Genomic DNA, 24,360 nt, shown 5'->3' with positions numbered 1-24,360 from the left:
GAAACTGAGTTATTATACAGTCAATGATTTCCTTATGGACACACCCCAAAGATGTTTCAGAATAAATTGAATTTTATTTATTGGTCTATGTACAACAAAGCCTCTCGGGACACCGTTGTGACCACCAGGTACTCGGGTAGCGACCGGGCACACACACAAGGTCTAGAAATAGAAAAATACGATTAGAATATAATTACACCTATGGTTTCAAACAATGCCACAGTAAAGAACCTAATTGAAATGGGCATATTAACACAGAAGGGCTATAGTGCATGAACAATCATTACTGTACTTACAGAATAGGCATTCCATTTCCCATCCTAATGCAAATATGTATAAAACCAACAACTTATGACTTATCTGGTGTGATGGACACAATCTGTCATCAGAGGACAAGACATTCTCATTGACAAACATCCCTTGGGGATGTGTCACAGATCCTGTGAAGAAAACGGATGCAGCAGTACAGTACTGGTCAGGACAAAAGGCACACCTGGGGTCAGTGGGGTAGAGGGCACCTCATTCCTCATCGTCAGCTGGGATCCCCAGTTCCTCGTCTGTCCATGCGGATGCATCAGGCCATGGGAAGTGACCCTGAGAGAAGAGGCATCATGGGGTTGGACACCGGCTTTCTCTCCATATTTTCCTCTATGAACTGGCAAAACTAGATTGCACAGGGCATAACTATAACTGGAGCCTAATCTACATTTAATTCACCATCACTGCATCTGGGTCATGCCAGCAGTGCCACAGGATCCAGAACCACATGGCACTGCTAAGGAGCTCAGCTTGGAACGTCTGGCTCTTGGTGAGTTGTGGGAATTGCCTGTACTGGGCCTCTATGTGTGGTCCACCACCAGCTCTGAAAGGAAACAAAACCAGAGCACTGGGGGTATCACCGTATACCAGTATAATGTAGCTACGCTCTACACATTTGATGAAACCCAACAACCCAATCGGTTAACATCTGATCATGGCGCCTACCTCTGGAGACTTGTTTGGTATGCCTACTGTCAGACTGCTAGCTAGTTGTAAGACAGTGATGTATGTGTACAGCTGACGTGTGCTTGATAGTTTCTTTAATTATAAAGGACGATATTGACCTTTCGTCGCTAGTTAGCTGTTATCTAACGTTTACATTATAACACGTTAAGCTACTTACTTTCGGGTTACTATTTTCTGAGGTCCACGTGTAAGAAGCTGCATCCCGGCCCTAAGGACACCCATAGCCCTTCCTAAAGAAGACATAGTTGTTTATCTCTTCCCCCGGTGTTGTTTTCTCAAAATGTCGTTCCACCTTGACACAGAAGGCGACCGAGAAACAACGAGCGCTATGATTGGTCGAGATGGAGGGTTGTTCAGAAAATGGATCGACTCCTGCCGTTTCCACTTTTGCACACTAGATGGAGACAAAGCCCTTTATATACGTATACGTGTATATGTATATTAGGTAGTTACAGAAGAGTATTTTTTTATGCATGTATGAAACTTTAAAAGGGAATCGTATAGGAAATATTGGGGGAAACGTGTATTTAATTTTTCATATGAAAATGTAATGCTGGAAGATTGTGTTGTGACATGGTGAATTAATGCATGCGTGCTTCTGTGCAAAACGTTCAGAAACTGACAACTGAGCAAGGACGGTTGGTGGCCATGGCAGTCCCTCCAATTCCCTTCCTCTTCATTACAGGTTTTATGTTGGAACGTCATACACCTCCTTCCTTTGTTTACATGTCTTCCAAGGACATGGGTGAATGGTGCGCAGTAGCAGAAAATGCAGTCCATTTGTTTTGTATCCAGTACAGTAAATTCAGGTGGAGGGAAATTATAAGACGGCAGTCAGGTTAAATGAAAAATCAAGTGGCAAAAGACAGATACACATGGTTAATGAGCATTTAAATTACGAGAGCAATTCCTCTCTGGGATAATTGTGAAGAGTCTATTCGCCATTTACTGATTAATGAATCTGAGTACCGAGTGGGACAACATGGCGGAAAGCGCTATATGCTCCCTATCAACAGCTAAGCGGTTTGACAGTTGCTTTTGTCCTTGGGGAAAATATTACTAAAATATCAAATTTGCAATTAACTTCGCGTTCCATCAGTTGTAATGTATCCAGCTGTAATCGAATTGTTACTTTAAAGTCCTGCAAAAATGTGAAGTTTCTTCCCTTTCATGCCAGTGTTCAGTTCAGCTTTTGTTGGATACTTTTACATTTTCATAGACAATGACCGTAAATCCATCCATCCATGTTTCGACTTATGTAGTTAAAGATAAGTTGGCTCATCAGTCTGCATCTCGGTTTAAATAGCAAAATAGGAAATGCATAAATACAGTACAAACTATAATAAGACTTACGCCAAGACATTATAGTATGGTTCCGCGCTCCTCTCGAGAGTGCGCGCGGTGCCGCCGCCTAGTCAGTGCGCTTTATGCACGTGCATGATCGCTAACAGCAGGCGCCATCTTATTTGCTACCAGCTACGTTGTTGCAATTTAACAAAAATACGGAAAGTGATCTATAGCTTTCTGCATACAATACGTTGAATGGCGAATTAATTTTAGTAATTCCTATGGTCGAACAGCAATAAATTGCTCATCCCATATTTATTTTGCATTTCAATGCATTGTTTTTCTTGACTCGTCCCTAATGGCGCCTGGCCCTGCAAGTTCTCCGTTTGCGCCACTCTCCCCTCACAGCTCAGAACCCGCCTACAACCGATGTCCGAATGATGTCATCAGAAGCCAACCATTTCTGCAAAAACAGGCCAATTCATGCATCATTGGCTGAGAGCAATGTCAATCTATCAAAACAAGAACGCCATTTTGCGAAAAGGAGAGAACCCTAGATTTTAACCACCGAACCCTCATCCCAATCAAACCGCCCGGAAACGACTAGGCAACTTCTTGATAACGTCTCTAAATATTGTAATAATGAAAACCCTACACTCTGAATAAAATAAAAATATATATACCGTATTATAGCCCAACGACTGCTGTACAATATCACCTACGTTTGCTATAAGATTTCCGAAAATGATTGTAAGTTGTTGCAGTTGTGAAGGCTCATCTACTTTGTCAAGACGATCTGGTTCAACCAGAAGACGAGAAAGCCCTGTTTCAGTATTACGCGTGCGCGCGGGGATGCGGTTTGGCGAGATCTCAGTGGGGGAGGGGAGGTCGAACTGTAATGTCATGTGAACAGGCAATAATGACTGTATATGTGAACAGGATTGGAAGATTCGCAGGAGCCACTGTATCTTCGCCTTAATTCGAATGACACGTATCCTGATGTCCAACGGATTTTAAGATACATTGTTGCACAGTTGGACGCACCTCTTTTGGACATGGAGACATTTTACATTACATATGCAACGATCCGTTTGCCTTATATAATATAATAATAATATATGCCATTTAGCAGACGCTTTTATCCAAAGCGACTTACAGTCATTGTAGCCTATATGCATTGTTGTCAGTAATATTGAACTAGGCCGACATATAACATGTATTCATGACAGTGCAGTTTTTTTTGAAAGACTGGAATACTGTAACAGCAATCAAGAGTAAAATGTACTTGTTAACAATAGCACATGATGCTTCCATTTGTAGATTGTGTTTATTTGTTGGTCAGTATTGCCTGCCACCCACCTTGCCTTCAGTTAAATCAAATAAAGAATGGGCTCTTGTGTAAGTGGGTTACATAAGATATTTGTTTTCCTCCTACTGCCTTGGGCAACAGATTTAGATGCTAATTTCAAACTCTGGTAAGTAGGGCCTAATAATTGCCATTCATGGGTTTGTTTTATCTGTAGCAGATACAGAAGGCGTGTCATGGACCTCAGTGACAATACAATATATTTCTGTTTGTTTTACTATTTTAACAAAGTTTCACATTTTGCAGTAGGATAAAAGTGAAACGAGCACTTGAATGAAGGAATCTTTGAGACATGAGCGGTGGTGAAATGGCAGACATACATAGATGTAGAACATGGTATGTCTCTGTCAGACATCATGGTCATATGGTTGACAAAAGCACATCAGATTGCTTTGCAGTTGAGACAAGTGCGAAACAGGAGGGAAAGGGCTGACAATTCAACAAGTTCCTCCAGAGGAAGTAATAAAAGCAACAGGACTTTGTCCTTGGCTGCTAAGAAACGGCATTGACTACACACACACACACCGTGCTTGACTTGGACTGAAATACTGTAGGTGCCAGTACTCATTTTGGGTACTGTTTATATTTAGGTGCAGGAGCTCCACAATAGGTTGAGATAATATTCTATAGGAGGTGGGGGAGCTCAAGCAGTAGATAATCTGAAGTGCCGGTACTCCACTCCAGTAAACTTCTGCCCATGTCAAGTACTGACTACGCAAATTTTACCCCCTCACACATCAGTGTACAAATTGTTCTCAGATACATGTTGAAAAGAAAACATGTGATCTGTAAAAAAAACACTACATACAGGAGTTGTACATGAGTTTAGTCTATGCCTTGTATCTGTCATGTATTGTAATTTTGTGTTGCATCATGCTGCTTGATCTTTCAAGCAGTTTAAGGAAATTGTACATTGTTATGAAATGTTTTAATTGAGAATAAAGAGGTATTATTCTATTCATGGAATTGGATTCATTTTTAATTTGTTGTTGAACACATGAGATGCTGTGCTCACACAATCTGAGATGTTAATAATATGAGATGTTCTTTCTTTACCAGTCCAATAAATGTTTACATTTGTTATAAATAAAGATTGGAGGTAATATTGTATAAATTAAGATAAGAGTTTATACATATCATTTTCTAGAACCAACTCTCTGCAACTGAACTCACATAAATCCTGCATGGCGGCATCATACAGTGGCAAGATTTGGACTACAGACACAAAACTACAGAACAGGCAGGGCACGGACGCGTGAACGCGCATGTAGCCATCTCATTTCACAGAGCCCCTGTAATCTTGGGCCGTGGACCCCGGAGAGTGTAGGGGCGGGGCTCGGGTTAGGGGTTGATGGGGCTGGAGGAGGCGGAGTCACGGTAGTCCTGCCAGGGCCGCCATTTTTGCAAAGGGAAAAGAGACAGGGTAGAGGGGATCTAATTTCCAACAGTCGGCGTAGGTAGGACACAATTTTAACGGTTCGGAACTGACTGTCATTATTGGGTTCCAATAACTACCAACGAAAATTAATTACAGTAGGGGGAGTCTCAAGAAGACTGCTATCAGTGTAAATATTTTAAAACCTTATGGAGCCGCAGTGTGGAGTGAAGTAGCTATTGTTTTGGTTGTGTAGAGAGCGAGGCTCTAGCGACGGGGGTCTCACCCAGGTCGCTGTTTCTTTATTCAGGGTATCTACAGTGAGTGGACTTTAACTGTAAGTAAAACGCTTTAAAACTACCTCATACGTTGTCTTAGTTTCAAGAGCTCATCAAGTTAGTCTAGCTAGCCAGCTTACCGACTTGGTTTCTCATGGCTAGCTACTGTAGCTAGTAACGTTAGCTACGTGGATGCTGATGGCGCTATAGTTACATGTTAGTTAATAACTAACTCTCTCGTAGCAAATCAGTTAGTTTTTAATATAAGTGAGCCACTTATTTAGAATGTTAGTGCTTAATTAGTTGTTTTGGTGTAACGTTAGCTTGTATTAGCTGGCTAGCAACTGTTAGCATTTGCTAGTTAGACAGTGCAGTGTTTAGCTAGCTAACGTTAGCGCATATGAATTTTAGATTTAACCTGCTGCTTCTGAATTGGATTGTTTGTTAATGAAGAGAAAGGCAATCAATACTTTATCAAACATGAACTATTTAGCTAGTTAGCTGTACCTGCAATGTCGGTATTCTGTTGCAGTCGAACGGAACTAGGTGGCATGAAGAACTACCCCGCTCTCTTTTTCAACCAGCCCCCAAAGGATGGCCAGTTTGCCAATGTACTCCCATGCAATAGGCTAGCGGTACTTACAGAACAAGTACATCATGAATTGTATGAATTTGTTCGACTGGCTTGGTTTAACACATTCGTTCTCTTTATCTAGTTACAGATGTTCATATGTGGTTGGAAGTGCACTTCTTGTTGATCCTATGGTTTATTTCCGTTTAATAACTAGCCAACAAGTCCACACAATGTGGTGTTGCGCAGAGGGCATTGACAGGGCTTTTGTTTACATATACAGCTAAATTACGTATAATTTCCGGAAATTGTAGTTGCATTATATTTATTTTCAAAGTTCAATCGCATGTCCACAATTGTGTAAATGCTTTTTTAGGTATAAAACTAGAGGCCTCAGTCACGAGATGAACGGCTATTGGACCGGTAAACTCCCACCCTTCTATTTTGTTGCTAGCCGACAAATGCATTATATCCCTTAATTTAGATTCAAAGGGTATGTGGTTTAACTGCTGCAAACGTGGGGGGAGGGGACCATACCTCAGTGGAGGGGACATACTCAAATCGGGGAATCTTGCCTCCACTGACAATGTAGCCTCTGACCGTTTAAACTGCGATTGGTTACAATATATTGTCTCAATGTTATTTCGAAGGGAAATCATTAAATGCGAGAATGTATAATGCAGCAAGCGTGTTAACTTTGCGCATTGTTCACACCATGACGTGCCAAGTTGCCTTACTAACTAGCTTAGGTAGCTAATCTTTCCATGTTAAAGACCTCGTTGGCCAGCGTAACGACGTTTACCGCAGTTCGAACGCTAATATTAGCTAGCTAAGTACTTACTACAACTGGTGTAGCAGTCTGGTAGTAGTACAAGCTTCAAATATTGATACAATAACTTTAAGACAGAGGCCCAATGTAATTTGTTAGCCGCTAGCTACGTAGCTTGAGACAATGGTTAATTTGCCGAGACTCGCTAGCCAACGTTTTGTATATTTGAAAGCCATTGCAGCTAGCATGGCTCGTTAGCTAAACAGCCGGCTAAATTATCGACGATTCTACATTTTTCAAATAATAACTATACAGAAACGACATCGACAGATTGATACTTAAGTAAGAATGTCTGAAAGACGACTGATTGCTTTCTTGGGGATTTTCTTCTCGTGGCGAGGGTCCGTCCCCCAGTTACACGGTTTTCTCGCTGTCCTTAGAAAAGCGCTATGAAAATGGCGGCTTGGCTTGATGTTGTGGTAATTTAATAGCTACGTTCAGCCCTCCACACCCCTATCGGCTGAGCTGACTGCAGCGCCGACACACAGTCACGGGCAAGCTAGTGCACAATGGGATATATTTATTAAAGACCGCTTTCTGTCGTACATTTAAATAATGACAATGTCCGCGTTTGATGCAAACATCAAGTTTGAGATTCGCTGGCCAATTGTCTGGTTAGCTAATATCCCCCCTCGTGTCGTTAAATCACATTTCTTTGCTAATATTGTGTTTCGTGAAGCATTGTATTTTAGGAGCAGGGTGTATATACAGATTGTACTACAACGCACTATACGTCAGATCAGATTTATTGTAGTTGCTGAATTTGGCCGAGTTATTAACATGTTGTCATATTGAGGAGTTGCATAACAGGATACAAACGCAGCACTTTGTATAAAGAACAATGAGGTTTATTACCACCCCCACTCTTCTTTGACCTCATACTTTGTCCAACACTAAACATTCCCACCCTTTTCTGGCAAGTTGGACTAAGTTACCACATTTAACAGTACGTATGCTACTAGTCTAACTCATGTGTTTGTAGAAAGCACTTGACGGACATTTTTAATATCTCATAATTCACTATCATTTATCTACCCATTCTCTTACTGTGGTCGAATGGTAGGTTCATTTAACATCAATGCTATTTTATGGGGTAAGCATGTAGTTAATAAGTAGTAATTATCTAAAGGTCAGCTCGACTGAGGAGGAAAGCATTATACTGATTGTGGATATGAACCATAGAACAAGCAGGTCACAACAACCATGATTTGTGTCATGGCTGGAACTATGTGCTTGTGTAATATTCACCAGTGTTAGGGTATGACTAGTACTAGAAACTCAGTCATTAAATTAGCTAGGAAGATTTCAGTGTGGTTAGGCCTAGCTCGTTGGAACATAGGCTAATTTGTCTCAATTGTATTTTCCAATTTGGAAAATTTGCCTATTTCACATTAAATTCATGAATAGATAAACAGGCAGTTTCTCAAGTCCTACCTGGTGGCCAAAGGCGTTGAGTTTTGTGAAGGGGGAATGAAACAACAGCCGTGACTTGGTTATTTCCCTTTGACATTGACACAGACCTGCTGCCCTCCTCTTGCCCCTCCCCCTCTCAGATCCTTACAGGCTCAGAACAGATGCCCGTCATCAAATAACCCAACAATGAAAATAAATGGCCAGATTTTTTTGTTTGTTTTGGTTGGTGACAGTGTTGAAAGTTCATGATAACACACAGCTGGCCAGCGAGTAGCTCTATATCACTCCTAATAGAAATTACAAGAACCCAAGTCCCCCAACAAGGCTTTTTAAACTAGCCTGGCTACACTTCACACATGCACACATGACTCCACTTTGCCCAAACAATCTTCTGACAGTGAATGTCTTTCCTTTCATGTGTTGTGACATTTTTCCATCGGCCCAGGCCCCATTCACAGTAGTATGGCTCCGTCCCCTGATGGTGGCTCTAGCTTTGGGATGGTGTGAGGCAGGCAGCTCTACACCGCTCCATTCCCTCCTCTCTGCTGGCCTGTGAGACAAACCGAAGATGCTGGATACTTCTCTGTGGTGCAAACTTTGGCAGACTCTGTCCAAATGCCAGTTTGAGACAGTCGCCCAGTGTTTTTTTTTCTCCTCATGACCCCATGTTGCCATAGCCATGTAAGAAGAGACTCCTCCTTAAGCGAACAGAAAATTATCCGGATTTGTGGCCATCTTGGATGGTGGCTGCCGAGAGAGGTTGCCATTAATCTATTCTGTTTTGGTTCTCCAAGACTGTACTAATTAGTCTTCTGTGTCCTTATGAGGTGAGGGTTATGTTAATTCCCCCTCTGCCATTTGATGGCAAGAGGACATATCATTGGATGCAGAGGTGTTTTCAGTTTTCCCCACAGTGAGGCTGTGCAGCTGCTCTCTTTCTCTAGAGGAGCCTAGTGAGAGGGCTGTGTAGGCTATCGTCGCTACCGCAGCTGACTGACTGACACTCTGATACAGGCACGCATTTGCTTGTGACTCCTGATCTTTCGTTTCACTGACACGGGTGCTTGTTTCACAAATGCCTGTCAACAGTGGGGGTAAAGTAAGGCTTCAGACTGCTGTACACTGCTCCACAGCTTATCTTTGCATAGTGTGATTCATCCTCCACCAAATGAATGATGTCATGATACGTTTGTGATATCACTCATGCAGTGGAGACCTAGATGCAGAGAGGCCCTGGGAGACGTGGGCCTCTGCCGATAAGTAAAATAGACACCGGTTTGAACCGCTGCAGGCTGGAATCATCTGACAAGGAACGAGGCCTGTGTGTTTGGATGTAGCTGGCACAGTAAAAAAACAACTGTTTCCCTCGATGCTGGCCTCTGAATACAGCAAAAATGTATCCATTTTGTGTGGACGTGTTATAAATACTGGATGAGAGCGGTCCTGCTGTGTCTAATCAGAAGCTGATATATAATACACTATCCCCAGTCACCTACCTCTTCTTCCTCTTAAAGCGACAGTGGCCTCTGTCCTGGTGCTAGATGCCATGCACGGGGCTGGAGCACTTCTTGCTTCGTGGCAGTCATGCTACTGTAACCATGTCACGGTCTCATAGCATTCTAAAAGTCTCCCTAACTGTGCCGTATTCAAATAGCCTCACACTGACTCACACTGCCTTCTCTGGCTGTGTTGACAGAGAGAGTGGCCTGCCTGCCACTCCCCCCTGGGGGACAGAGGAGTGCGTGGCAGGGAGCTCTCGCTACTGTCTCGGGTGACACCTTTCCTTTCACCTCAACCCCAGGCGCACACACACATCCATGAAGGGCTCAATAAGAGAAGCTATGAAGGCTTTTCGAGCGGCCAATAGCCAGGACAGTGGGCCACAGGGAAGTGAAGGAGTTCACAAAACAGGATGTTAACTGCTAGTCTGCTGTATCGAACGCAGTGCTGGGTAGGACAGAAGAAGGCCATAGCTCAATTGAGCTGGTGAGAATCTATTGACTTCCTCTCTGCCTGCCTCGTCCTCTACTATAAAGAGTGCTGTTTGTGTTGTTCCCTCTGTCCCTGGAGAATAACAGACTCCATCCTGAAACTGTATCATCTGTATAGATATAGCTGGCTGACAACAGTACACTGCCAGCCTGGGTAGTTTTACCCTGTGGGGCTGCCTGGCTCTGTGGTTCTAAGCTTCCAGTGTCCTCCCTTTCTGTGTAGAGCTAGAGTCAGGACTTTAGTAGCTCATAGGAGGCTTACCTTGCTCTGAGGCCCAGCACAGTCGCATAGGTCACACACGAGAGGGAGACAGGGTTCAGGTAACCTGTTTTTTTTGCGGTGCTGGTTGGCTGTAAAGGATCCCTTGTTAAATGGGCCTTTCGCTAGTTAGACTACCTCCCAAATAGGTGCCCCTGGGCTGGGACTGCTGCAACAGCAATCCTGATACTTCCATAGCCTTGCCCACTTCCTGTTGCTGTGCTACATGCTAACGCTACTTACTTAGTGCAAGGCACGCTGGGTACTGGGCAGACTCAGTGGAGGCGAGGGTGAATGTAGTGGTTGGTGATATAACGCCAGTGCGAGCCAGGTGAGAAATTGATCATATCATATCACTTTATTTTCCCCCTTTTTTATTATGGTATTTCATGTTTTTTTAAATAAATGTTGTACATAAGCTTTATGAGTAGTGCAAGGCCCTAGGGTGATTTCATTGAGTCTTTCTCTATTCGGATTGTTTTATACTGTTTTCAACCTCATCCAAAAATAATTTCTGCATTTCTTGCACTCATTTGACATAATTGCAACACTGCCACGTAGGGCTGCACAATATGGGCAAAAAAACCTAGGCCTACGATTAACACCAGGCACAGAAAAGCTAGATTTGAGCCTAAAAGTCTGACTTTTGTTTGGTTTGAGCAGTTGACCTTTCTTTCCTAATATAGACAAGACGGGTTGTCAGGCGAGCTTGATGCAAATCAATGATTTTGTTTGTCATCGGTCATCCTTATCAAATTTAAGAATGTCAAATGGTGCTGTGCTGTGCTGTGCTAAGGAGAGGAGGGTGTACTGAGGGAGAGTAGGCCAGAACAGGGCTGCCCCAGACCAGCTGTCAGAACCTGGCTGTACTGCACTGGAAACCCTGGCTGGGTGGCTGTACCCTGCACCTGAGATGGGAGATGCAAAAATCCCTGTTTTTGAACATCCCTCATTTACCCTCTGTGTGTGTGTCCGTTTGACAGGGTACAAGCCCAAAGTGTGTAGGCTGATGTGTATAGAGTAGCCTCTAGGGCCCACTGTCTCTCACTCACTCTCTCACACACATAGAGAGTGCTGGCCTGGGGCCATTGTCTGCTGGTTAGTGTACTCTGCAGAGTGTGGATGTGGACAAGGCAACATCATTCTCTCTCCAATGCCTTTTACTGGGTCTGGACACAGTGCAGTTTGCTGCTGCGCGATAGGTGGTCAATGTTAAACATCACAGTAGAACTTATCTACTCGCCACTGGTGGCACCCAATCTCTAACACACGCATACACACAATGTAGGCCTACAACTCGAATGTCCTGTATTATTGATGTATGGCTTCACCTTCAGAAGTAAAGTACAGAGGGAGCCCTGGCAGCTTGGGCACAGTGATTAATGAAGGACAGGACAGCTCATGCAGAGAGTAGCCCTGTTTGGGCACTGTGAAAGGCAGGGTTGTGACATGCTGATGGTGTCTAGGACAGCTGATGCAGAGAGTAGCCCTGTTTGGGCACTGTGAAAGGCAGGGTTGTGACATTCTGATGGTGTCTAGGACAGCTGATGCAGAGAGTAGCCCTGTTTGGGCACTGTGAAAGGCAGGGTTGTGACATTCTGATGGTGTCTAGGACAGCTGATGCAGAGAGTAGCCCTGTTTGGGCACTGTGAAAGGCAGGGTTGTGACATTCTGATGGTGTCTAGGACAGCTGATGCAGAGAGTAGCCCTGTTTGGGCACTGTGAAAGGCAGGGTTGTGACATTCTGATGGTGTCTTTTTCCAGTGTATAGGAGTGTCTTTATTTTGGTGTGTGCGCTCATGGCTGGCTGCTGCGATGACTCAGCCTATGAGGATGGTCTGCTCTGTTGGGATCATAGAGGGAAGGAGGAGCGCGGCGTCCGTTAGATGCCCGTCTTTATGTCCATCGTTCTCTTCTCCCGGCTCAAAATCAAATACTGAGACTTGGCCCAAAGGGCCTCAATGAAAACAAGCTCTGACATACAGTGGCTCCAACGAGCCTAGCACGAGTGTGCTTGTGTGTGTGTGTTTTCCCTGCTGAATGCAGTTCAGTGACTGGTCTGTCTGAAAAGAAAAGTTATTCCCCCACACAATGACGTGACTGTGGCCTTGGTGAGGAGGGGGGATTGGGAAAGTGAGGAGGGCAAATGAGAAGAGGGGGGAGAGTGGGCTCAGCTCTAGTCTCTGCTCTACTCTCACACGTAGTCTCAGAAGGCTGCTGTGTCTGTGCTAGAGGAACCCTAGTGCCCATACAGGAGTTTGGGTGCCTCCCCCACCCCTCTCCCAAACAGAGGGTAAATGGATAATTTGGAACGCTCCCTGCAGCGCTGTGAGATCTGTGATGAGAGAACATCAGACAGAACGAAAGGGGGAGTGGGGGACAAAAGCACCACAGCTTTCCTCCTCGCTTGACTAGCTAGTGTTCTGCCATCAACATTTTTTGCTTCATCTTTCTCTCCCCCTTTCCCTCCTGTACTCTCCCTCCGCCTTTCCCCTTCTTCACCATGCTCTGTTTCTCTCTTCCAGACTCTTTGTAATTAGGAGCCCTGTCTGCGGCACTCCCCTTCCCTTCCATGCTCTGAGGTTTATTTGGGAAGAGGAGAGAGACATCCGGGTGGGGTGGATGGGGCACAGCGAGAGGGAGCGAGGTGGAGAAAGAGTGAGGGAGTGTTTGTCTTTTTCCTCTGCTTTTTTTGGCATGTTGGTCCCGTGTGACAGACGGCTCCGCTAGAGGAAGTGGGAGGAGCGTCGGAGCCAGTCACAGCGCTCAGATTTAGTCAGGAATGCTGTACTGTACTCGTTAGCCTTTTTTCCAACCCCCCTTTTGTGTGTCTTGAATGTGTCTGGCCCTGGTGCCGTGTGTGTATGCGCGCCCCTGGGTGCCTCCCAGCAAAGGAATGTGTGCAAGGGTCTAGAAGGGGAGGGGGTTTGGGTTATCTGTGTGTGTGTGTGTGCATTCCTGAGCAGTGACGGCAGGATTCCCTTAGACAGGCAGAGAAGATCACAGCAAAACGTTTGGAAACAGACGGCCTGTTTCCGAAGGAGGGGATTTTTACTACACCAAAACATACTGAGCCTTTGAGATAACACAAAAAGGTTTTATGTCATTTCAGTGGTCTGGCTAAGTGCCCTGTTACGGGGAAATGCTCCAGCAACAATTGGTTTCTATTGTTAATTGAGCCACACAAAGCTGTGCTGTGATATGGGCCCTGCTGTTTAAAGGGACTTTAAAAATGTTTTGGCGGTCTAGTAAACCTGAAATGTCTAGATTTGTATAGCAGTGTGTCAGAGATGAGCCCTCTCTGCTGGATGCCTGGGCTGGTACACACACAAAGGTGTGAACTCCAGCCTATTTTGTCTTGGCATGTGTCCCTCCCACTAATCCCATTTATCAACAACGCTGTGCTCTCAGTATCAGGGCCAGCCCATATGCCCCTGTCTGGACACATGCATTGCATTACGTAGGCTATAAGCTATAATAGCCTGTACATTACCACCCACTGTTTGTTTGTATTTTGGCTAATTGGGACAGGTCTATTTAATCTATGTACGTAGCAGTGTTATTGCCTGTTAGCGGGAGTGGCTACCTCTGTCTGTCAACCTACCATTAGTCCCTCGTCCTACTTCTCTCTTCATCAGAGAGAGGCTGCAGTCTGTCTGACACCTAATGAAGTTCATTATTGACTTAGTCTTTCTATGCATCTTCTGTCCACCTGCAATGCTGAACAAACAGTGTGAGAGGGGGAGAGTGAGACAAGATGCCTATTTAACACTGGCTTTCACATCCAGACAGCCAGGGGCTTGTGACAGCTCTAATTACAGCGTTAAAGGATTATGCGTCTGTGTGTGTGTGTGTTCCTTTTAGAGAGCGAGAGTGTGTGTGTGTACGCTGTTCTGCTCAATAGAACAGTCCTGCTCGACGAAAAGATGGTCTCTGTGTTGCGTTTTTTCTTTCTCCTCCTCCATTAATGGCCGCCAGTCAGAGCTCTGTGATCTCTCACACCTCCTTGTGGTGGAACACTGCCACCGCAGCATCCTGCATTCCTGGCAGTCTGTGAAGAGGTCGCGTTTGACCAGTTTACCGACATCAGGCATCACCTTACTATAGCTTCTCTTCCCCCTTGCATCCATGAATGTCTCAGGTAGCCAGTGAGGTGGGCGAGGGTTCTCTTTGAGAGCTTTACTAGGGAAATTCCTATCGTGCGGTTTATTTTCTGTGTTACTAGCAGTTAGCTAGTACCTACATCTCACACAGTTGAATTTATGAATCATGGTGATTCCTGGAAATACCCAAGTTTCAGATAGGTGACTGCCCCTTTTTGACCATGCTAACTACCTTGTCTTTCTCTCTCCCTTTGTGTGTTGTCAGGCCTTGTGGATGCACTTAGATGTCTGCAATGAGTGCTGTGGCTGGCATGCCTCAGTGTTTTGGACTCCCATGCTCTGGACTCAGTAGGACAAGAATTGATCAGCAAAGAACGTCATGAGCATAGTGATCCCTGTAGGGGTGGACACAGCAGACACCTCATACCTGAAAATGGCTGCAGGCTCAGAGTGAGTATACCAACGTCTTCAGGCCCAACCCACCATCTCATGATTCATCTCACCCTTCTCTTACTCTCTCGATTCTCCTTTTCACTCATTCTCTGCCTCTCCTCCATTGTCTGCTGCTGTCATCCCCCCTCGCATCTCTTTCTCACCCGCTCTCTCTTTTTATTTCATCCTTTCTCCCCAGCTTCCTCATTCACTTTAATTGGGCCTGTCATCTGTCTGTGTCTGTCGACCATATCTCCCCCTTACAGCCTAAAGCTCTCTGTGTCTCTCTCTTTCTGTGTCTCTCTCTAGCCCTGCTGAGGGGCTCCATAGCCCTGCTGTCTACTGTAAGGGACAGGCCTGGTCAATCACTGTGCACCTTGTTAGGGAAGTGGAGCATGTCGCCATGGCAACAACATACCACCCTCCTCACAGTATTCCCTATACTCTCCTCAGGGATACTGGCAAAGATTATAGACAAATAAGAGAGACATCCTCTGTGCTCCTGTGGTTGAAGAACATAAAGGTCTGCTTTTAGAGGGCTTGTCTCTTTAAATGGGGCCGTGTCACTCCCCCAGCCTTGAGCTGTTGCAGGCGGCCACAGCTGGTTGCCATAGAAACCTCCCCAATGTCTCCCTTCCGCACTGCACAGGAGCCATTGCCATGGTCACCGGGCTGAATGACAGGTGGCCCTCTTGTGGTTAAGGCGTTTAAATGGTTCCCGTCGCGTTCAGGCAGCCCAAACTGTTGCATATACCCTGACTCTGCATGCAATGAACGCAAGAGAAGTAACAATTTCACCTGGTTAATATTGCCTGCTAACCAGGAATTCTTTTAGCTAAATATGCAGGTTTAAAAATATATACTTCTGTGTATTGATTTAAAGAAAGGCATTGGTGTTTATGTTAGGTACACGTTGGAGCAACGACGGTCCTTTTTCGCAAATGCGCACTGCATCGATTTATATGCAACGCTGGACAGGCTAGATAAACTAGTAATATCATCAACCATGTGTAGTTATAACTAGTGATTATGATTGATTAAGTTTAATGCTAGCTAGCAACTTACTGTGGCTTCTTACTGCATTTGCGTAACAGGCAGGCTTCTCGTGGAGTGCAATGTAATCAGGTGGTTAGAGCGTTGGACTAGTTAACTGTAAGGTTGCAAGATTGAATCCCCGAGCTGACAAGGTAAAAATCTGTCATTCTGCCCCTGAACGAGGCAGTTAACCCACTTTCCTAGGCCGTCATTGAGAGTAAGAATGTGTTCTTAACCGACTTGCCTCGTTTAATTAAGTGTAAAAAAAAGCATTTTTAAATCCAAATCGGTGTCCACCTACCTCCACTGTGAGGGATCACAGAGTATGGCTGTCTGCCTGTAAAACACACAGGACTACCTACCTCCACTGTGAGGGAGCACAGAGTATGGCTGTCTGTCTGTAAAACACACACAGGACTACCTACCTCCACTGTGAGGGAGCACAGAGTATGGCTGTCTGTCTGTAAAACACACACAGGACTACCTACCTCCACTGTGAGGGAGCACAGAGTATGGCTGTCTGTCTGTAAAACACACACAGGACTACCTACCTCCACTGTGAGGGAGCACAGAGTATGGCTGTCTGCCTGTAAAACACACAGGACTACCTACCTCTACTGTGAGGGAGCACAGAGTATGGCTGTCTGCCTGTAAAACACACAGGACTACCTACCTCCACTGTGAGGGATCACAGAGTATGGCTGTCTGCCTGTAAAACACACAGGACTACCTACCTCCACTGTGAGGGAGCACAGAGTATGGCTGTCTGTCTGTAAAACACACACAGGACTACCTACCTCCACTGTGAGGGAGCACAGAGTATGGCTGTCTGTCTGTAAAACACACACAGGACTACCTACCTCCACTGTGAGGGAGCACAGAGTATGGCTGTCTGTCTGTAAAACACACACAGGACTACCTACCTCCACTGTGAGGGAGCACAGAGTATGGCTGTCTGTCTGTAAAACACACACAGGACTACCTACCTCCACTGTGAGGGAGCACAGAGTATGGCTGTCTGTCTGTAAAACACACACAGGACTACCTACCTCCACTGTGAGGGAGCACAGAGTATGGCTGTCTGCCTGTAAAACACACAGGACTACCTACCTCCACTGTGAGGGATCACAGAGTATGGCTGTCTGCCTGTAAAACACACAGGACTACCTACCTCCACTGTGAGGGAGCACAGAGTATGGCTGTCTGTCTGTAAAACACACACAGGACTACCTACCTCCACTGTGAGGGAGCACAGAGTATGGCTGTCTGTCTGTAAAACACACACAGGACTACCTACCTCCACTGTGAGGGAGCACAGAGTATGGCTGTCTGTCTGTAAAACACACAGGACTACCTACCTCCACTGTGAGGGAGCACAGAGTATGGCTGTCTGTCTGTAAAACACACAGGACTACCTACCTCTACTGTGAGGGAGCACAGAGTATGGCTGTCTGTCTGTAAAACACACACAGGACTACCTACCTCCACTGTGAGGGAGCACAGAGTATGGCTGTCTGTCTGTAAAACACACACAGGACTACCTACCTCCACTGTGAGGGAGCACAGAGTATGGCTGTCTGTCTGTAAAACACACACAGGACTACATACCTCCACTGTGAGGGAGCACAGGGTATGGCTGTCTGTCTGTAAAACACACACAGGACTACCTACCTCCACTGTGAGGGAGCACAGAGTATGGCTGTCTGTCTGTAAAACACACACAGGACTACCTACCTCCACTGTGAGGGAGCACAGAGTATGGCTGTCTGTCTGTAAAACACACACAGGACTACCTACCTCCACTGTGCCCACAGACCAGGGTAGTTATCATCTAGCCCTCTTCCTTCTACCCTACTGATAAAACAAGACACAGATCCTTGTTGCTCTTCGAAGCCCTCGTGTTCAACACAGGACAGAGGTTAGCATTAGTGTGCTAACTTGCTAACCCTAGGAACAGCAGTACTACTCCCAGACGAGCAGTCACTGCCTCTCCACCTCCCTCTGAAAGATGCAGTGGTGTGTGTTGGCTGGCTGTGCAGGAGTGCGCTCTGTGTCTCTCTCTGTGTCTGTCTCTCTCTCCCTGTCTCTCTCCCTCGCTGTCTGTCTGTGTGTGTGATCTCTTGCTCCATATTAAGTTCTCTCTTGAGCTGGGAGCTATGATTAGCACATGCCTAGCTGTCTGTTTAATTAACACCTCTGTTCCATCTCTGCTGTCTCTTTCTGATGTCTCTGCTCTCTGAATCTCCCGGTGTCTCACATCTCATAGCTTCCCCCTAGACGTGTGTGATTGTGATTTGACAATAGCATCATGTACTCTGTGTCTTCGTCCCTGACTTCCTATGAGACAGACGTGATTGATGCAGTCAGTCTCAGTCCCTTTGGCCACTCACACTGAAACCAAACATGGCCCCTCGCCATCCATCAAACAAACTCGCTCATCACATGTCTGTTCTCTTCTCCATCACCCCCCCTCACCAAAGGGACTACCCCAGGAAAACACAATAAACCCATTTTAATGACTCCTCATACGATCACTAATTTCATTTTAATACATGAATGTTCTCTCTCACCACTGAATGATGCATGCTGCATCCATGCAAATCCCCGATTATGAAGTATATATTTTTACCCAAGTAAATCATTCACACAGTTTTCAGTAGCCTACTTTAAAGTTTATTTGGATTTGGCTTGGGTTGGATTACTTCTCTGCCCTGGGGAGTGTGTGTGTGTGTGTGTGTGTGTGTGTGTGTGTGTGTGTGTGTGTGTGTGTGTGTGTGTGTGTGTGTGTGTGTGTGTGTGTGTGTGTGTGTGTGTGTGTGTGTGTGTGTGTGTGTGTGTGTGTGTGTGTGTGTGTGTGTTCCCTGGGGCCCGCCCCTAGACCTTTTTACAGGCACTTACGTTTTCACTTTGACACAAAGCGCCTGCTGCTTGAGCGCCAATACCATGTTTAAGGAAGTGCTGCACAGCGAGCATTGAGAGGTCGTGGTGTGCAGCACGCGGGGAGACTAGGGGTGAAAGACTGCCTCCACCAGGTACTGTACTGCTGCTTTACCCTAGGAGGGATGGGGTGTCTAGAGAGAAGGAGAGGGAGGGTTGGAGCATTGGAGAGGTGTGTTTGTACTTTAACATGCTGACACGTGGCACGTCCATTCGTTTGAGTAGCCTAGTTTTGCTACCCTACTGTGCTGCTACTGGCTTGTCATGTATTCCAGTTACTGTCTGGAATTGTTTCTGCGGGGCTGTGTGTGTGTATGGTGTTTCACATATTTTCTGTTTATTATTTAGGGTTTGTGTGTCAGCTGTTCCTAGTACTCGATGTCCAAATATGCTACATAGCCTGTTTGAGCCATATAGCATTCTACTACACCATCAGACCACGTATACATGTTGTAACACGGTACCTTTGAAGCTGTCCAGTTTGTTTAGTGGGCTTTTCTCTTGTACTCTGCATTGTTAGCCAAACTTCTTGGCAGGGCAGTTGGCCCCTTGTCAAGGTTTCATTTAGCCTCTGCTTCTGAGATGACTGTGGATGTGCTAAGCCAGCCTCGGATACACCTGGGGGCATCTCTATTCTCTCTCCTTCACTCTCCCTCTCTTTGACCTTGTAGCAGTTGTCTGGACTATCCTGTAGGAGAAGGGGAGGATTTGGTGGAGTTTCTTCCTCATGACTGACCAACAGGCTGTCTGTGTGTAGGAGTTGCAGTATTAGTTGTTGGAACATCAGCTGGCCTTCTGATTTGTCATGACATCAGCCTGGAGTCTCAACTGCCTGGGCTGTCACTGGTCTCTTTCTCTCCTGACAGTGCCACTCCTCCCAACTCTCCTTCTCTCCTTCCCTCCTCCATCTCCTCTCTATTGTCCGTTTGCCAATCCCACTTGTCTTCTTTTTGAAGCCCTCCTCCCTCCTTCAATGCCAGTGAGAAGTAGCCTAGTTAACCATACCCCCATGTCCTTGGTTTCATGTTCAAACAGCCAGACAGGCTTTCTCTGCACCACTGCAATGTCATAGAATAAAAGTGGATTTACCAGTTTGATAAATGATCTCGCGGAAGTGAATGCCTGTTATTGTTTCTGCGTGTGTCAATGTTGTGTGTGTGTGTGTGTGTGTGTCCTCCAGAAATGGGGTTCAGGTTTAAATATTGTGGAGAGATTGAGCCCCCCATTTTAGTTATTAGCCCTGCTATCCGCTCTGTCCAGTTAGCTGAGGTGATATGAGGGGCAGGCAACTTCCACTCTGTCACAACCACTGTCAGCACCCCTAAAGCCCTCCCAAATAAACACTCTTCATTAAGCCAGTAGAAGAGGAGAATCAATGAAGCACAGCAATACACTCAAATCAAATCAAATGTATTTATAAAGCCCTTCTTACATCAGCTGATGTCTAAGTGCTGTACAGAAACCCAGCCCAAAACCCCAAACAGCAAGCAATGCAGGTGTAGAAACACTCACTGCTTATGAGGAGGTTCTCTCTGCGCTCTCTCCTATTCTACCCTTTTTCTCACTACCTGTCGTTTAACACTACACTCATCTCCCTCCTGTTTCTCTCCCTCTTTCATTTCTCTCTGTCTTCTCTCTCTCTGTAGTAAATGGAATCCCCCTTCTTACTGTTTCTGTCCCTCTTGTATGTCTTATCTTTCATTTTACATCACACAGATCTCTCTTCTTTGTTACATTGTGAATGGGATCCCCCTCCTGACTCTGTTTCTCTCTCTCTGTCCAGCAGACCAGAATCGGTAGAGGCCAGCCCTGTGGTGGTGGAGAAATCCAGCTACCCGCACCAGATCTACAGCATTAGCTCTCACCACTCCCACAGTTACATTGGGCTGCCCTACGCCGTGAGTACACTCCACTTCAACGCTAAACTGCAGTACACACCACTACACTACCGTACACTATAATACAGGACACTGACACTACCGTACACTATACAGTACACGGACACTACCGTACACTATACAGTACACGGACACTACCGTACACTATACAGTACACGGACACTACCGTACACTATACAGTACACTGACACTACCGTACACTATAATACAGGACACTGACACTACCGTACACTATAATACAGGACACTGACACTACCGTACACTATAATACAGGACACTGACACTACCGTACACTATAATACAGTACACTGACACTACCGTACACTATAATACAAAACACTGACACTACCGTATACTATAATACAAAACACTGACACTACCGTATACTATAATACAAAACACTGACACTACCGTACACTATAATACAGGACACTGACACTACCGTATACTATAATACAAAACACTGACACTACCGTACACTATAATACAAGACACTGACACTACCGTACACTATAATACAGGACACTGACACTACCGTACACTATAATACAAAACACTGACACTACCGTATACTATAATACAAAACACTGACACTACCGTATACTATAATACAAAACACTGACACTACCGTATACTATAATACAAAACACTGACACTACCGTATACTATAATACAAAACACTGACACTACCGTACACTATAATACAAAACACTGACACTACCGTATACTATAATACAAAACACTGACACTACCGTACACTAAAATACAGTACACTGTCATACAGGACACTACGGTACACTGTCATACAGTACTGGCTATATAGCATACTTCTCTCTGGTTCTCTTTCTCTCTCACCCACTACCAGACCTAATATAGCTGAACTCTTTCCCTCCTGGTTGATCATCAGTTAGGGTAGCTAGCTTCCTCCAGGCTAGTTCACTCACCTGGGGGAGGAGACTGGATATGGGTTAGGGTCAATCACAATGCAGTCTTTGCTTAGTGAATAACGAAAAGGAAATTCCAATTCAACACAATTCATATTGGAAATAAGTGGCCGTTTGCTGTTGTTGAATCAGAATTTGACATACAGTGGGGCAAAAAGTATTTAATCAGCCACCAATTGTGCAAGTTCTCCCACTTAAAAAGATGAGAAGCCTGTAATTTTCATCATAGGTACACTTCAACTATGACAGACAAAATGAGGGGGGAAAATGCAGAAAATCACATTGTAGGATTTTTTTCATGAATTTATTTGCAAATTATGGTGGAAAATAAGTATTTGGTCCCCTACAAACAAGCAAGATTTCTGTCTCTCACAGACCTGTAACTTCTTCTTTAAGAGGCTCCTCTGTCCTCCACTCATTACATGTATTAATGGCACCTGTTTGAACTTGTTATCAGTATAAAAGACACCTGTCCACAACCTCAAACAGTCACACTCCAAACTTCACTATGGCCAAGACCAAAGAGCTGTCAAAGGACACCAGAAACAAAATTGTAGACCTGCACCAGGCTGGGAAGACTGAATCTGCAATAGGTAAGCAGCTTGGTTTGAAGAAATCAACTGTGGGAGCAATTATTAGGAAATGGAAGACATACAAGACCACTGATCTCCCTCGATCTGGAGCTCCACGCAAGATCTCACCCCGTGGGGTCAAAAATGATCACAAGAACGGTGAGCAAAAATCCCAGAACCACATGGGGGGACCTAGTGAATGAACTGCAGAGAGCTGGGACCAAAGTAACAAAGCCTACCATCAGTAACACACTACGCCGCCAGGGACTCAAATCCTGCAGTGCCAGACGTGTCCCCCTGCTTAAGTCAGTACATGTCAGGCCACGTATAGTGAGATTTTGAGTGAAAACCTCCTTCCATCAGCAAGGGCATTGAAGATGAAACGTGGCTGGGTCTTTCAGCATGACAATGATCCCAAACACACCGCCCAGGCAACAACGGAGTGGCTTCGTAAGAAGCATTTCAAGGTCCTGGAGTGGCCTAGCCAGTCTCCAGTTCTCAACCCCATAGACAATCTTTGGGGGGAGTTGAAAGTCCGTGTTGCCCAGCAACAGCCACAAAACATCACTGCTCTAGAGGAGATCTGCATGGAGGAGTGGGCCAAAATACCAGCAACAGTGTGTGAAAACCTTGTGAAGACTTACAGAAAACGTTTGACCTCTGTCATTGCCAACAAAGGATATATAACAAATTGAGATTAACTTTTTTTTATTGACCAAATACTTATTTTCCACCATAATTTGCAAATAAATTCATTAAAAATCCTACAATGTAATTTTCTGTTTTTTTCCCCTCATTTTGTCTGTCATAGTTGAAGTGTACCTATGATGAAAATTACAGGCCTCTCATCTTTTTAAGTGGGAGAACTTGCACAATTGGTGGCTGACTAAATACTTTTTTTGCTCCACTGTATACTATAAACCATAGAGAATGAGGGAACGCCATAGATAGTTTTCTCTGGTATAAACCTGTTGTCATCCTGAAGAAGTCACAGTGATGCTGAAAAGTTGGTAATTTACTGGCAGTTTATATATAGTGCTACTCTCTTTAATTTTGTGGCTTTTATGTGTCTCCTTCAACTCATTTCTGTCCTCTTCCCCAGGACCACAACTATGGGGCGCGACCCCCGCCCACACCCCCGGCCTCCCCTCCCCCCTCCATGCTGATCCGTCCGGGCGAGGGGCTGTTTGTGCCAGGGGGCCTGCAGGACGAGGCTTCCAGGGGCACCACACTCAGCACCTCGGAGGACGGCAGCTACGGGGCCGACATCACCCGCTGCATCTGTGGCTTCACCCACGACGACGGCTACATGATCTGCTGCGACAAGTGCAGGTAGGAACTGGGATAGACCCTCTCCTTTATCAGGTCACAGTGACTTAGACCAGAGTCCAAACTGTCCTAGCAGTGATTTATGAACATTCTAGCCTTCAAATGATGTCCATGTCTCATCTCAACTTTTCTTTGGGATTAGTGACCCCTCTCGAGATCCCCTAATGCACTGTGAATGGCTGCTGTTACTGACTCTCTGCCCTCTCCTCTCTCTTCTCTCTCAGTGTGTGGCAGCACATAGACTGCATGGGGATCGACAGGCAGCACATTCCTGAGACGTACCTGTGTGAGCGCTGCCAGCCGCGCATCCTGGACAGAGACCGGGCCATCGTGCTGCAGACCCGCAAGAGGGAGAACATGTCCGGTGAGTGGAGAGATGGTGAGATATACCTTTTCCAGTCCCTCCCAGTGTGCTGCAATAAACAGCTCTCAGATCAGATGGCAGTGTGATAAAGGCTGTGTAAGTCAGGCTGCTCTGCTCACTACTGCAGCCTCTTCCCCCTGTGGGTCTGGAGAGACCCAGGCCACAAATCAAATCACATTTTATTTGTCACATGCACAAGGTGTAGACCTTAATGTGAAATGCTTACTAACAAGCCCTTAACCAACAATACAGTTCAAGAAAGAGTGAAGAAAATATTTACTGAAATAAAGTAAAAAATGTAATAAAAGTAACACAATAAAATAACAATAACTAGGCTATATACAGGGGTACCGGTACCGTGCCAATGTGCTT

At 45.3% G+C, this 24,360-nt stretch overlaps 2 protein-coding genes and 1 long non-coding RNA gene across 19 annotated transcripts in view; 1 reads left to right on the top strand and 2 right to left on the bottom strand.

The window, feature by feature from the left end:
• Positions 1-50: 50 nt before the first annotated feature.
• LOC118377781 (NADH dehydrogenase [ubiquinone] 1 beta subcomplex subunit 2, mitochondrial-like) lies at positions 51-1,331 on the bottom strand. The gene is made up of 4 exons (XM_035764738.2): positions 1,163-1,331; positions 718-862; positions 494-594; positions 51-162 (listed from the first exon to the last, which is right to left on the bottom strand). Exons 1-3 carry the CDS (start codon positions 1,246-1,248, stop codon positions 520-522), a joined length of 306 nt encoding a protein of 101 aa, XP_035620631.1. The 5' UTR covers positions 1,249-1,331; the 3' UTR covers positions 51-162; positions 494-519.
• A 3,640-nt stretch (positions 1,332-4,971) lies between these two features.
• The window catches only part of LOC118380705 (inactive histone-lysine N-methyltransferase 2E-like), a 48,640-nt gene continuing 29,251 nt past the window's right edge, over positions 4,972-24,360 (top strand). For 2 of the 14 annotated variants that reach the window (XM_052492432.1, XM_052492431.1), the window contains exons 1-5: positions 4,972-5,370; positions 14,743-14,927; positions 20,665-20,779; positions 23,398-23,627; positions 23,849-24,003. In XM_052492432.1, coding sequence (XP_052348392.1) covers positions 14,857-14,927; positions 20,665-20,779; positions 23,398-23,627; positions 23,849-24,003 — 571 coding nt within the window. In that variant the 5' untranslated portion in view covers positions 4,972-5,370; positions 14,743-14,856. Of the gene's footprint in view, positions 5,371-14,742; positions 14,928-18,866; positions 18,977-20,664; positions 20,780-23,397; positions 23,628-23,848; positions 24,004-24,360 lie in introns of those variants that run through there. The other 12 variants (XM_052492426.1, XM_052492422.1, XM_052492437.1 and 9 more) reach the window with 10 other exon arrangements.
• Positions 16,349-18,758, bottom strand: LOC127914643 (uncharacterized). Of its 4 annotated transcripts, XR_008089189.1 has the most exons (4): positions 17,616-18,737; positions 17,427-17,489; positions 17,116-17,241; positions 16,847-16,993 (listed from the first exon to the last, which is right to left on the bottom strand). It is a non-coding gene; the product is annotated as an uncharacterized LOC127914643 (long non-coding RNA). The 4 variants fall into 4 exon arrangements; XR_008089188.1 differs by lacking the exon at positions 16,847-16,993 and adding an exon at positions 16,349-16,495 and having other exon boundaries at positions 17,427-18,737; XR_008089186.1 differs by lacking the exon at positions 17,427-17,489 and having other exon boundaries at positions 17,616-18,758.

This window comes from Oncorhynchus keta, chromosome 33 (genome assembly GCF_023373465.1).
Source record: "Oncorhynchus keta strain PuntledgeMale-10-30-2019 chromosome 33, Oket_V2, whole genome shotgun sequence".
NCBI lineage: Eukaryota > Metazoa > Chordata > Actinopteri > Salmoniformes > Salmonidae > Oncorhynchus > Oncorhynchus keta.
This window is presented reverse-complemented; position numbering and strand designations above follow the sequence as displayed.

Bases quoted from the DNA above. Each gene is read 5' to 3' on its own strand.
- LOC118377781 (XM_035764738.2), bottom strand. From the start codon at position 1,248: ATGTCTTCTTTAGGAAGGGCTATGGGTGTCCTTAGGGCCGGGATGCAG. The intron at 863-1,162 runs GTAAGTAGCTTA...GTTTCCTTTCAG, and splicing joins CAGAAAATAGTAACCCGAAA to AGCTGGTGGTGGACCACACA. The intron at 595-717 runs GTGAATTAAATG...CTCTTCTCTCAG, and splicing joins ATGACCCAGATGCAGTGATG to GGTCACTTCCCATGGCCTGA.